At 33.1% G+C, this 13,928-nt stretch overlaps 1 protein-coding gene across 1 annotated transcript in view; it reads right to left on the bottom strand.

Moving 5' to 3' along the window:
• LOC102801736 (CMP-N-acetylneuraminate-poly-alpha-2,8-sialyltransferase-like) overlaps positions 1-13,928 on the bottom strand; it is a 256,075-nt gene that overhangs the window by 32,913 nt on the left and 209,234 nt on the right. The window contains exon 2 of the mRNA XM_085499264.1: positions 548-670. Coding sequence (XP_085355390.1) covers positions 548-670 — 123 coding nt within the window. The remainder of the gene's footprint in view (positions 1-547; positions 671-13,928) is intronic.

Genomic DNA, 13,928 nt, shown 5'->3' with positions numbered 1-13,928 from the left:
GTTTACAGAAAGTGAAATTGAAAAAAAACATTGAACCTTCAGTGGCAGTCCATACCAAAATGTCCACTTATTTGCCCGGTAGACAGTATTTAACCAGTTTTGTGCGTTCTAGTTGGATTTGTTTTACTCAATATGATAGAGGACGGCTGAGACTGTAGCGTCATTTTTGCATATCACGGCACTACAATTAGTTTGTCACTGACTAATAAACTCAGTACTATTATCTGTAATATTTTGGAGACAAATTTTAAAAACTCACACACAAAATGGAGCTATAACAGAGCAAGAGAAACAGTGGTGGCCGGTTTGTGAGAAGCGGGCGGGGCCTCATCCTGGGTTTGCTTTACTTACGGACTGAGGGGACCACAGCGGCGACAATGCAGATGTTGGCGACCGTTATTGAAAACGCCATGAAAGGTGTAGATCGAACATGACAAAGATAAGATAACAAAAAAAGCGAGATGCTGGCGACGAAAACTCTTCATACATGTATGTCAATATATAGTTGCATTTCTAATGAAGAATAATTCATGTTGAAATTACCTACCCAAACAGTACCACTTGTAGGATAACTCCAAATTCATCAAGCATATACGAATACAAAACTAGTTCATAAAATAGAATGAATAAAAATACCGCTACGCACATCTTACAACGTGGGCGATGAGTTCTGAAAAGAGAATGCGGTGAAAAATGTCACAATTAGTGTAATCACGCACCAGCCACAGCATGACCCCCCCCCCCCACCTCCCGGTTATTCTATATTTGCATTATATGTTGGCATGGAAACAATTTATTGCTTAGTCTGTGAAAGGTAATCTACAACAATACTCAATATTGAGTTCTGATGAACTTAAATTGTGTTATTAGAAGTCGGGCTAAAATAGCATCACAACCACTGCGGTCACAGATATCAAGGTTACACGTCTTTTCACGATTAATATAAATAATGTTTTGACCATCAATGTCTACAGCTGTTGAACATTATAACTTACAATGATTTGACCACCATTTTCTTGACGCTCAGTGATAGTGAGCCAAATTTAAAATGTTAAACACCAGTCACTATTTGATATTTGCATTGATATATACAACAACCTAGCAATGTCATGAGCACCTGTGTTTTTGTGTCAGCGTACAAATCGTGAAAGTTCAAGATGTGAACACCAGATGTGTCATATTTTTAAAGGATTGACTTCATTTTGCTTGACGTTGTTCATTATACGTTGCACATTTCTTTGTAATTCAAACTGTGTTTTTTATTGATTTACTAAGACAAAATGTGAAAAAAACAAGTTGTATTTTCTAGTTTCCTTGCATTGGTTATTCCACAAACATCTTGGCAATGTCCATGTACAGTTTACTACTTGTATGTCAGCAGGTCAGAGCGATCCATCAAAGTAAGCAATCAAGCTCGCAGTTTTCAAGAAGACAATATATAATTTTTTTTACTAAAAATAACAAATGCATTTGACAAAAATAAATGAATGAAAATGTCACAAAATAATCAATCTGACAGCGATCACCCGTAGTATCTAACTACCAAGTATCAAAGCAAATAAGCTATTCACCGCAAGCTATGAGATCAGGCATGACAACGATTTACGCATTTTCGTAACCAATTGAGTCATGTGACACAGGTCAAGCTTTCAGTTCAATATGGTGGCAACCACATAGCCCTGTGCGTTGTAAACCTCATCACGGAGCAATATCTGTGATTCTTGAAGCTACAATGGGAGTTATATTGCGAACTTACGGCGAATGTAAGAGTGATTCTCGCATTAAGCAAAAATATTATATGAATGTTGTTTTGTTTTGTTTTTTGCGATTCTATAAGCCAAAAACACAGTCTGGAAAGATCGATCGATGATCAGTGCCTGCTCTCGGTCAGACAATTTCATTCAATACAAAATCACCAAGAACAAGTATGTTTGTTCCTTGTACTTTGTGGAAGGAAAGAGGCCTACCGAGTTGCAACCAGGCACGTGTTGAATGCCGTATACTATTTTGAATCTAGGAAGATAAGGTCGTTACCGAACCAAATAAACTCAATTCAGTACGCCGTATCCTGTAGGTCAACCACGTGATGGTCGCAACATAATGTTAATCTCCGAACGCTTTGTAGGCCCTAAATTATCATTATCCATATAATTTAAATTGTAATACCTGAAGTAATTAGCCCACACCCGGACAAAGTCTGGTGCGCATAATTTCGCCTTCGTCAGTCTAGTGATTTTTCGGAGATGGCTTGACTGATTTTTTCGAGACTTGTTACAGATGTAAGTTGTTTTACTTCTTTGAAATTATCAAATATTTATTTCCTGATTTGATAAAATGTGACTGCCTGGCGGCCATTTTGAATGTCAAAATCCTGTAAAATCCATTTTTTTGGTTGTGTCCATCATAATTATTCGAAGATGCCTGGACCGATTTTGCTGAGACTTGGTACAAAGACAGAGTGACCCCTGGTACAGATGTATATTGATTTACTTTTTTCAAGGAATCAATTAATGAGCTCATTTGCATATTTAATTATTAATTTGAATTCTTGTTAATATCATGTGAACTAATAGTCCAAATGAGACCAAAGTTGGTCTAGACTTACTTGACCTGTCAATATACGGTATGTGCTATGCAATATTGATTTCAACTTAATTAACAAACTCATTTGCATAATTAATTAATTTTGAATTTTTCTTAATGTCTTGTGAACTAATAGTTCATGTATTAGCTATTTAATATTGACTCAATTGAATTTCTATATTTAATTGATTGTGAATTTTTGTTAAAATTGATGCAAATTTTACCAAATTTAATAGAGATGTTCTAGCTGTTTGCGTAACATACTTTTGATGTTCAACTTAATCTTTCTATCCGATTTTGTACATTGAAACTTATTATCCATCATGTGAACTAATAGTTCGTGTATTAGCCATTTAATATTGACTCAATTGAATTTCTATATTCAATTGATTGTGAATTTTTGTTAAAATTGATGCAAATTTTACCAAATTTATTAGATATGTCCTAGCTGTTTGCGTAACATACTTTTGATGTTCAACTTAATCTTCCTATCCGATTTTGTACTTTGAAACTTATAATCCATAGCCAACTATAATCACATCTGACAAGTGGAGGGCTGTGTCACCTTCAGATGACTTGATATGAATGAAAACAATTATATTATCATTATGCATGTATATTTATTTTGGCTATCACATTCGCCATTTCAAATTTCAGCTATATGCTAATGTGGCTATATAATGGATAAGGCTAAAGCAGAATAGTTAGTTTGGCTATCACATTCGCCATTTCAGTTATATGCTAATGTGGCTATATAATGGATAAGGCTAATGCAGAATAGTTAGTTTGGTTATCACATTCGCCATTTCAAATTTCAGCTATATGCTAATGTGGCTATATAATAGAGAGTGCTAAAGCAGAGTAGTTATTTTGGCTATCACATTCGCCATTTCAAATTTCAGTTATATGCTAATGTGGCTATATAATGGATAAAGCTAATGCAGAATAGTTAGTTTGGCTATCACATTCGCCATTTCAAATTCCAGTTATATGATAATATGGCTATGTAATAGAGAGTGCTCAAGCAGAATAGTTATTTTGGCTATCACATTCGCCATTTCAAATTTCAGTTATATGCTAATGTGACTATATAATGGAGAGTGCTAATGCAGAATATTTATTTTGGCTATCACATTCGCCATTTCAAATTTCAGTTATATGCTAATGTGACTATATAATGGAGAGTGCTAATGCAGAATATTTATTTTGGCTATCACATTCGCCATTTCAAATTTCAGCTATATGCTAATGTAGCTATATAATGGAGAGGGCTAAAGCAGAATAGTTATTTTGGCTATCACATTCGCCATTTCAAATTTCAGCTATATGCTAATGTAGCTATATAATGGAGAGTGCTAATGCAGAATAGTTAGTTTGGCTATCACATTCGCCATTTCAGTTATATGCTAATATGGCTATATAATAGAGAGTTCTAATACAGAATAGTTATTTTGGCTATCACATTAGCCATTTCAAATTTCAGCTATATGCTAATGTAGCTATATAATGGAGAGTGCTAATGCAGAATAGTTAGTTTGGCTATCACATTCGCCATTTCAGTTATATGCTAATATGGCTATATAATAGAGAGTTCTAATACAGAATAGTTATTTTGGCTATCACATTAGCCATTTCAAATTTCAGCTATATGCTAATGTAGCTATATAATGGAGAGGGCTAATGCAGAATATTTATTTTGGCTATCACATTCGTCATTTCAAATTTCAGCTATATGCTAATGTGGCTATATAATGGAGAGGGCTAATGCAGAATATTTATTTTGGCTATCACATTCGTCATTTCAAATTTCAGCTATATGCTAATGTGGCTATATAATGGAGAAGGCTAATGCAGAATACATGTAGTTAGTTTGGCTATCACATTCGCCATTTCAAATTTCAGTTATATGCTAATGTGACTATATAATGGAGAAGGCTAATTCAGAATAGTTAGTTTGGCTATCACATTCGCCATTTCAAATTTCAGCTATATGCTAATGTGGCTATATAGTGGAGAAGGCTAATTCAGAATAGTTAATTTGGCTATCACATTCGCCATTTCAGTTATATGCTAATATGGCTATATAATGGAGAAGGCTAATTCAGAATAGTTAGTTTGGCTATCACATTCGCCATTTCAGTTATATGCTAATGTGGCTATATAATAAAGAGTGCTAATGCAGAATATTTATTTTGGCTATCACATTCGCCATTTCAAATTTCAGTTATATGCTAATGTGGCTATATAATGGAGAAGGCTAATGCAGAATAGTTATTTTGGCTATCACATTCGCCATTTCAAATTTCAGTTATATGCTAATATGGCTATATGATGGAGAAGGCTAATTCAGAATAGTTAGTTTGGCTATCACATTCGCCATTTCAGTTATATGCTAATATGGCTATATAATAAAGAGTGCTAATGCAGAATATTTATTTTGGCTATCACATTCGCCATTTCAAATTTCAGTTTTATGCTAATATGGCTATATAATGGAGAAGGCTAATTCAGAATAGTTAGTTTGGCTATCACATTCGCCATTTCAGTTATATGCTAATGTGGCTATATAATAAAGTGTGCTAATGCAGAATATTTATTTTGGCTATCACATTCGCCATTTCAAATTTCAGTTATATGCTAATGTGGCTATATAATGGAGAAGGCTAATGCAGAATAGTTAGTTTGGCTATCACATTCGCCATTTCAGTTATATGCTAATGTGACTATATAATGGAGAGTGCTAATGCAGAATATTTATTTTGGCTATCACATTCGCCATTTCAAATTTCAGCTATATGCTAATGCGGCTATATAATGGAGAAGGCTCATGCAGAATAGTTATTTTGGCTATCACATTCGCCATTTCAAATTTCAGTTATATGCTAATGTGGCTATATAATGGAGAAGGCTAATGCAGAATAGTTAGTTTGGCTATCACATTCGTCATTTCAGTTATATGCTAATATGGCTATATAATAGAGAGTGCTAATACAGAATAGTTATTTTGGCTATCACATTCGCCATTTCAAATTTCAGTTATATGCTAATGTGGCTATATAATAGAGAGCGCTAATGCAGAATATTTATTTTGGCTATCACATTCGCCATTTCAAATTTCAGTTATATGCTAATGTGGCTATATAATGGAGAAGGCTAATTCAGAATAGTCAGTTTGGCTATCACATTCGCCATTTCAGTTATATGCTAATGTGGCTATATAATAAAGAGTGCTAATGCAGAATATTTATTTTGGCTATCACATTCGCCATTTCAAATTTCAGTTATATGCTAATGTGACTATATAATGGAGAGTGCTAATGCAGAATATTTATTTTGGCTATCACATTCGCCATTTCAAATTTCAGCTATATGCTAATGTAGCTATATAATGGAGAGTGCTAATGCAGAATAGTTAGTTTGGCTATCACATTCGCCATTTCAGTTATATGCTAATATGGCTATATAATAGAGAGTTCTAATACAGAATAGTTATTTTGGCTATCACATTAGCCATTTCAAATTTCAGCTATATGCTAATGTAGCTATATAATGGAGAGTGCTAATGCAGAATAGTTAGTTTGGCTATCACATTCGCCATTTCAGTTATATGCTAATATGGCTATATAATAGAGAGTTCTAATACAGAATAGTTATTTTGGCTATCACATTAGCCATTTCAAATTTCAGCTATATGCTAATGTAGCTATATAATGGAGAGGGCTAATGCAGAATAGTTAGTTTGGCTATCACATTCGCCATTTCAGTTATATGCTAATATGGCTATATAATAGAGAGTTCTAATTCAGAATAGTTAATTTGGCTATCACATTCGCCATTTCAGTTATATGCTAATATGGCTATATAATGGAGAAGGCTAATTCAGAATAGTTAGTTTGGCTATCACATTCGCCATTTCAGTTATATGCTAATGTGGCTATATAATAAAGAGTGCTAATGCAGAATATTTATTTTGGCTATCACATTCGCCATTTCAAATTTCAGTTATATGCTAATGTGGCTATATAATGGAGAAGGCTAATGCAGAATAGTTATTTTGGCTATCACATTCGCCATTTCAAATTTCAGTTATATGCTAATATGGCTATATAATGGAGAAGGCTAATTCAGAATAGTTAGTTTGGCTATCACATTCGCCATTTCAGTTATATGCTAATGTGGCTATATAATAAAGAGTGCTAATGCAGAATATTTATTTTGGCTATCACATTCGCCATTTCAAATTTCAGTTTTATGCTAATATGGCTATATAATGGAGAAGGCTAATTCAGAATAGTTAGTTTGGCTATCACATTCGCCATTTCAGTTATATGCTAATGTGGCTATATAATAAAGTGTGCTAATGCAGAATATTTATTTTGGCTATCACATTCGCCATTTCAAATTTCAGTTATATGCTAATGTGGCTATATAATGGAGAAGGCTAATGCAGAATAGTTAGTTTGGCTATCACATTCGCCATTTCAGTTATATGCTAATGTGACTATATAATGGAGAGTGCTAATGCAGAATATTTATTTTGGCTATCACATTCGCCATTTCAAATTTCAGCTATATGCTAATGTGGCTATATAATGGAGAAGGCTAATGCAGAATAGTTAGTTTGGCTATCACATTCGTCATTTCAGTTATATGCTAATATGGCTATATAATAGAGAGTGCTAATACAGAATAGTTATTTTGGCTATCACATTAGCCATTTCAAATTTCAGTTATATGCTAATGTGGCTATATAATGGAGAAGGCTAATGCAGAATATTTATTTTGGCTATCACATTCGCCATTTCAAATTTCAGTTATATGCTAATGTGGCTATATAATAGAGAGTGCTAATGCAGAATATTTATTTTGGCTATCACATTCGCCATTTCAAATTTCAGTTATATGCTAATGTGGCTATATAATGGAGAAGGCTAATTCAGAATAGTTAGTTTGGCTATCACATTCGCCATTTCAGTTATATGCTAATGTGGCTATATAATAGAGAGTGCTAATGCAGAATATTTATTTTGGCTATCACATTCGCCATTTCAAATTTCAGTTATATGCTAATGTGACTATATAATGGAGAAGGCTAATGAATAATATTTATTTTGGCTATCACATTCGCCATTTCAAATTTCAGTTATATGCTAATGTGGCTATATAATAGAGAGTGCTAATGCAGAATATTTATTTTGGCTATCACATTCGCCATTTCAAATTTCAGTTATATGCTAATGTGGCTATATAATGGAGAAGGCTAATTCAGAATAGTTAGTTTGGCTATCACATTCGCCATTTCAGTTATATGCTAATGTGGCTATATAATAAAGAGTGCTAATGCAGAATATTTATTTTGGCTATCACATTCGCCATTTCAAATTTCAGCTATATGCTAATGTAGCTATATAATGGAGAGGGCTAAAGCAGAATAGTTATTTTGGCTATCACATTCGCCATTTCAAATTTCAGCTATATGCTAATGTAGCTATATAATGGAGAGTGCTAATGCAGAATAGTTAGTTTGGCTATCACATTCGCCATTTCAGTTATATGCTAATATGGCTATATAATAGAGAGTTCTAATACAGAATAGTTATTTTGGCTATCACATTAGCCATTTCAAATTTCAGTTATATGCTAATGTAGCTATATAATGGAGAGTGCTAATGCAGAATAGTTAGTTTGGCTATCACATTCGCCATTTCAGTTATATGCTAATATGGCTATATAATAGAGAGTTGTAATACAGAATAGTTATTTTGGCTATCACATTAGCCATTTCAAATTTCAGCTATATGCTAATGTAGCTATATAATGGAGAGGGCTAATGCAGAATATTTATTTTGGCTATAACATTCGTCATTTCAAATTTCAGCTATATGCTAATGTGGCTATATAATGGAGAAGGCTAATGCAGAATAGTTAGTTTGGCTATCACATTCGCCATTTCAAATTTCAGTTATATGCTAATGTGACTATATAATGGAGAAGGCTAATTCAGAATAGTTAGTTTGGCTATCACATTCGCCATTTCAAATTTCAGCTATATGATAATGTGGCTATATAGTGGAGAAGGCTAATTCAGAATAGTTAGTTTGGCTATCACATTCGCCATTTCAGTTATATGCTAATATGGCTATATAATGGAGAAGGCTAATTCAGAATAGTTAGTTTGGCTATCACATTCGCCATTTCAGTTATATGCTAATGTGGCTATATAATAAAGAGTGCTAATGCAGAATATTTATTTTGGCTATCACATTCGCCATTTCAAATTTCAGCTACATGCTAATGTGGCTATATAATGGAGAGGGCTAAAGCAGAATAGTTAGTTTGGCTATCACATTCGCCATTTCAAATTTCAGTTATATGCTAATGTGGCTATATAATGGAGAAGGCTAATTCAGAATAGTTAGTTTGGCTATCACATTCGCCATTTCAGTTATATGCTAATGTGGCTATATAATAAAGAGTGTTAATGCAGAATATTTATTTTGGCTATCACATTCGCCATTTCAAATTTCAGTTATATGCTAATGTGGCTATATAATGGAGAGTGCTAATGCAGAATATTTATTTTGGCTATCACATTCGCCATTTCAAATTTCAGTTATATGATAATGTGACTATATAATGGAGAAAGCTAATGCAGAGTAGTTAGTTTGGCTATCACATTCGCCATTTCAAATTTCAGTTATATGATAATGTGGCTATATAATGGAGAGTGCTAATGCAGAATAGTTAGTTTGGCTATCACATTCGCCATTTCAAATTTCAGTTATATGATAATGTGACTATATAATGGAGAAGGCTAATGCAGAATAGTTAGTTTGGCTATCACATTCGCCATTTCAAATTTCAGTTATATGCTAATGTGGCTATATAATGGAGAGTGCTAATGCAGAATAGTTAGTTTGGCTATCACATTCGCCATTTCAAATTTCAGTTATATGATAATGAGACTATATAATGGAGAAGGCTAATGCAGAATAGTTAGTTTGGCTATCACATTCGCCATTTCAAATTTCAGTTATATGCTAATGTGGCTATATAATGGAGAGTGTTAATGCAGAATATTTATTTTGGCTATCACATTCGCCATTTCAAATTTCAGTTATATGATAATGTGACTATATAATGGAGAAGGCTAATGCAGAATAGTTAGTTTGGCTATCACATTCGCCATTTCAAATTTCAGTTATATGCTAATGTGGCTATATAATGGAGAAGGCTAATTCAGAATAGTTAGTTTGGCTATCACATTCGCCATTTCAGTTATATGCTAATGTGGCTATATAATAAAGAGTGCTAATGCAGAATATTTATTTTGGCTATCACATTCGCCATTTCAAATTTCAGTTATATGCTAATGTGGCTATATAATGGAGAAGGCTAATGCAGAATAGTTAGTTTGGCTATCACATTCGTCATTTCAGTTATATGCTAATATGGCTATATAATAGAGAGTGCTAATACAGAATAGTTATTTTGGCTATCACATTCGCCATTTCAAATTTCAGTTATATGCTAATGTGGCTATATAATAGAGAGCGCTAATGCAGAATATTTATTTTGGCTATCACATTCGCCATTTCAAATTTCAGTTATATGCTAATGTGGCTATATAATGGAGAAGGCTAATTCAGAATAGTCAGTTTGGCTATCACATTCGCCATTTCAGTTATATGCTAATGTGGCTATATAATAAAGAGTGCTAATGCAGAATATTTATTTTGGCTATCACATTCGCCATTTCAAATTTCAGTTATATGCTAATGTGACTATATAATGGAGAGTGCTAATGCAGAATATTTATTTTGGCTATCACATTCGCCATTTCAAATTTCAGCTATATGCTAATGTAGCTATATAATGGAGAGTGCTAATGCAGAATAGTTAGTTTGGCTATCACATTCGCCATTTCAGTTATATGCTAATATGGCTATATAATAGAGAGTTCTAATACAGAATAGTTATTTTGGCTATCACATTAGCCATTTCAAATTTCAGCTATATGCTAATGTAGCTATATAATGGAGAGTGCTAATGCAGAATAGTTAGTTTGGCTATCACATTCGCCATTTCAGTTATATGCTAATATGGCTATATAATAGAGAGTTCTAATACAGAATAGTTATTTTGGCTATCACATTAGCCATTTCAAATTTCAGCTATATGCTAATGTAGCTATATAATGGAGAGGGCTAATGCAGAATAGTTAGTTTGGCTATCACATTCGCCATTTCAGTTATATGCTAATATGGCTATATAATAGAGAGTTCTAATTCAGAATAGTTAATTTGGCTATCACATTCGCCATTTCAGTTATATGCTAATATGGCTATATAATGGAGAAGGCTAATTCAGAATAGTTAGTTTGGCTATCACATTCGCCATTTCAGTTATATGCTAATGTGGCTATATAATAAAGAGTGCTAATGCAGAATATTTATTTTGGCTATCACATTCGCCATTTCAAATTTCAGTTATATGCTAATGTGGCTATATAATGGAGAAGGCTAATGCAGAATAGTTATTTTGGCTATCACATTCGCCATTTCAAATTTCAGTTATATGCTAATATGGCTATATAATGGAGAAGGCTAATTCAGAATAGTTAGTTTGGCTATCACATTCGCCATTTCAGTTATATGCTAATGTGGCTATATAATAAAGAGTGCTAATGCAGAATATTTATTTTGGCTATCACATTCGCCATTTCAAATTTCAGTTTTATGCTAATATGGCTATATAATGGAGAAGGCTAATTCAGAATAGTTAGTTTGGCTATCACATTCGCCATTTCAGTTATATGCTAATGTGGCTATATAATAAAGTGTGCTAATGCAGAATATTTATTTTGGCTATCACATTCGCCATTTCAAATTTCAGTTATATGCTAATGTGGCTATATAATGGAGAAGGCTAATGCAGAATAGTTAGTTTGGCTATCACATTCGCCATTTCAGTTATATGCTAATGTGACTATATAATGGAGAGTGCTAATGCAGAATATTTATTTTGGCTATCACATTCGCCATTTCAAATTTCAGCTATATGCTAATGTGGCTATATAATGGAGAAGGCTAATGCAGAATAGTTAGTTTGGCTATCACATTCGTCATTTCAGTTATATGCTAATATGGCTATATAATAGAGAGTGCTAATACAGAATAGTTATTTTGGCTATCACATTAGCCATTTCAAATTTCAGTTATATGCTAATGTGGCTATATAATGGAGAAGGCTAATGCAGAATATTTATTTTGGCTATCACATTCGCCATTTCAAATTTCAGTTATATGCTAATGTGGCTATATAATAGAGAGTGCTAATGCAGAATATTTATTTTGGCTATCACATTCGCCATTTCAAATTTCAGTTATATGCTAATGTGGCTATATAATGGAGAAGGCTAATTCAGAATAGTTAGTTTGGCTATCACATTCGCCATTTCAGTTATATGCTAATGTGGCTATATAATAGAGAGTGCTAATGCAGAATATTTATTTTGGCTATCACATTCGCCATTTCAAATTTCAGTTATATGCTAATGTGACTATATAATGGAGAAGGCTAATGAATAATATTTATTTTGGCTATCACATTCGCCATTTCAAATTTCAGTTATATGCTAATGTGGCTATATAATAGAGAGTGCTAATGCAGAATATTTATTTTGGCTATCACATTCGCCATTTCAAATTTCAGTTATATGCTAATGTGGCTATATAATGGAGAAGGCTAATTCAGAATAGTTAGTTTGGCTATCACATTCGCCATTTCAGTTATATGCTAATGTGGCTATATAATAAAGAGTGCTAATGCAGAATATTTATTTTGGCTATCACATTCGCCATTTCAAATTTCAGCTATATGCTAATGTAGCTATATAATGGAGAGGGCTAAAGCAGAATAGTTATTTTGGCTATCACATTCGCCATTTCAAATTTCAGCTATATGCTAATGTAGCTATATAATGGAGAGTGCTAATGCAGAATAGTTAGTTTGGCTATCACATTCGCCATTTCAGTTATATGCTAATATGGCTATATAATAGAGAGTTCTAATACAGAATAGTTATTTTGGCTATCACATTAGCCATTTCAAATTTCAGTTATATGCTAATGTAGCTATATAATGGAGAGTGCTAATGCAGAATAGTTAGTTTGGCTATCACATTCGCCATTTCAGTTATATGCTAATATGGCTATATAATAGAGAGTTGTAATACAGAATAGTTATTTTGGCTATCACATTAGCCATTTCAAATTTCAGCTATATGCTAATGTAGCTATATAATGGAGAGGGCTAATGCAGAATATTTATTTTGGCTATCACATTCGTCATTTCAAATTTCAGCTATATGCTAATGTGGCTATATAATGGAGAAGGCTAATGCAGAATAGTTAGTTTGGCTATCACATTCGCCATTTCAAATTTCAGTTATATGCTAATGTGACTATATAATGGAGAAGGCTAATTCAGAATAGTTAGTTTGGCTATCACATTCGCCATTTCAAATTTCAGCTATATGATAATGTGGCTATATAGTGGAGAAGGCTAATTCAGAATAGTTAGTTTGGCTATCACATTCGCCATTTCAGTTATATGCTAATATGGCTATATAATGGAGAAGGCTAATTCAGAATAGTTAGTTTGGCTATCACATTCGCCATTTCAGTTATATGCTAATGTGGCTATATAATAAAGAGTGCTAATGCAGAATATTTATTTTGGCTATCACATTCGCCATTTCAAATTTCAGCTACATGCTAATGTGGCTATATAATGGAGAGGGCTAAAGCAGAATAGTTAGTTTGGCTATCACATTCGCCATTTCAAATTTCAGTTATATGCTAATGTGGCTATATAATGGAGAAGGCTAATTCAGAATAGTTAGTTTGGCTATCACATTCGCCATTTCAGTTATATGCTAATGTGGCTATATAATAAAGAGTGTTAATGCAGAATATTTATTTTGGCTATCACATTCGCCATTTCAAATTTCAGTTATATGCTAATGTGGCTATATAATGGAGAGTGCTAATGCAGAATATTTATTTTGGCTATCACATTCGCCATTTCAAATTTCAGTTATATGATAATGTGACTATATAATGGAGAAAGCTAATGCAGAGTAGTTAGTTTGGCTATCACATTCGCCATTTCAAATTTCAGTTATATGATAATGTGGCTATATAATGGAGAGTGCTAATGCAGAATAGTTAGTTTGGCTATCACATTCGCCATTTCAAATTTCAGTTATATGATAATGTGACTATATAATGGAGAAGGCTAATGCAGAATAGTTAGTTTGGCTATCACATTCGCCATTTCAA

This window comes from Saccoglossus kowalevskii, chromosome 5 (genome assembly GCF_978046115.1).
Source record: "Saccoglossus kowalevskii chromosome 5, keSacKowa6.1, whole genome shotgun sequence".
In the NCBI taxonomy this organism is placed as follows: Eukaryota; Metazoa; Hemichordata; class Enteropneusta; family Harrimaniidae; genus Saccoglossus; species Saccoglossus kowalevskii.
The sequence above is the reverse complement of the archived record's forward strand: the minus strand, read 5'-3'. Positions and strand labels throughout refer to the sequence as shown.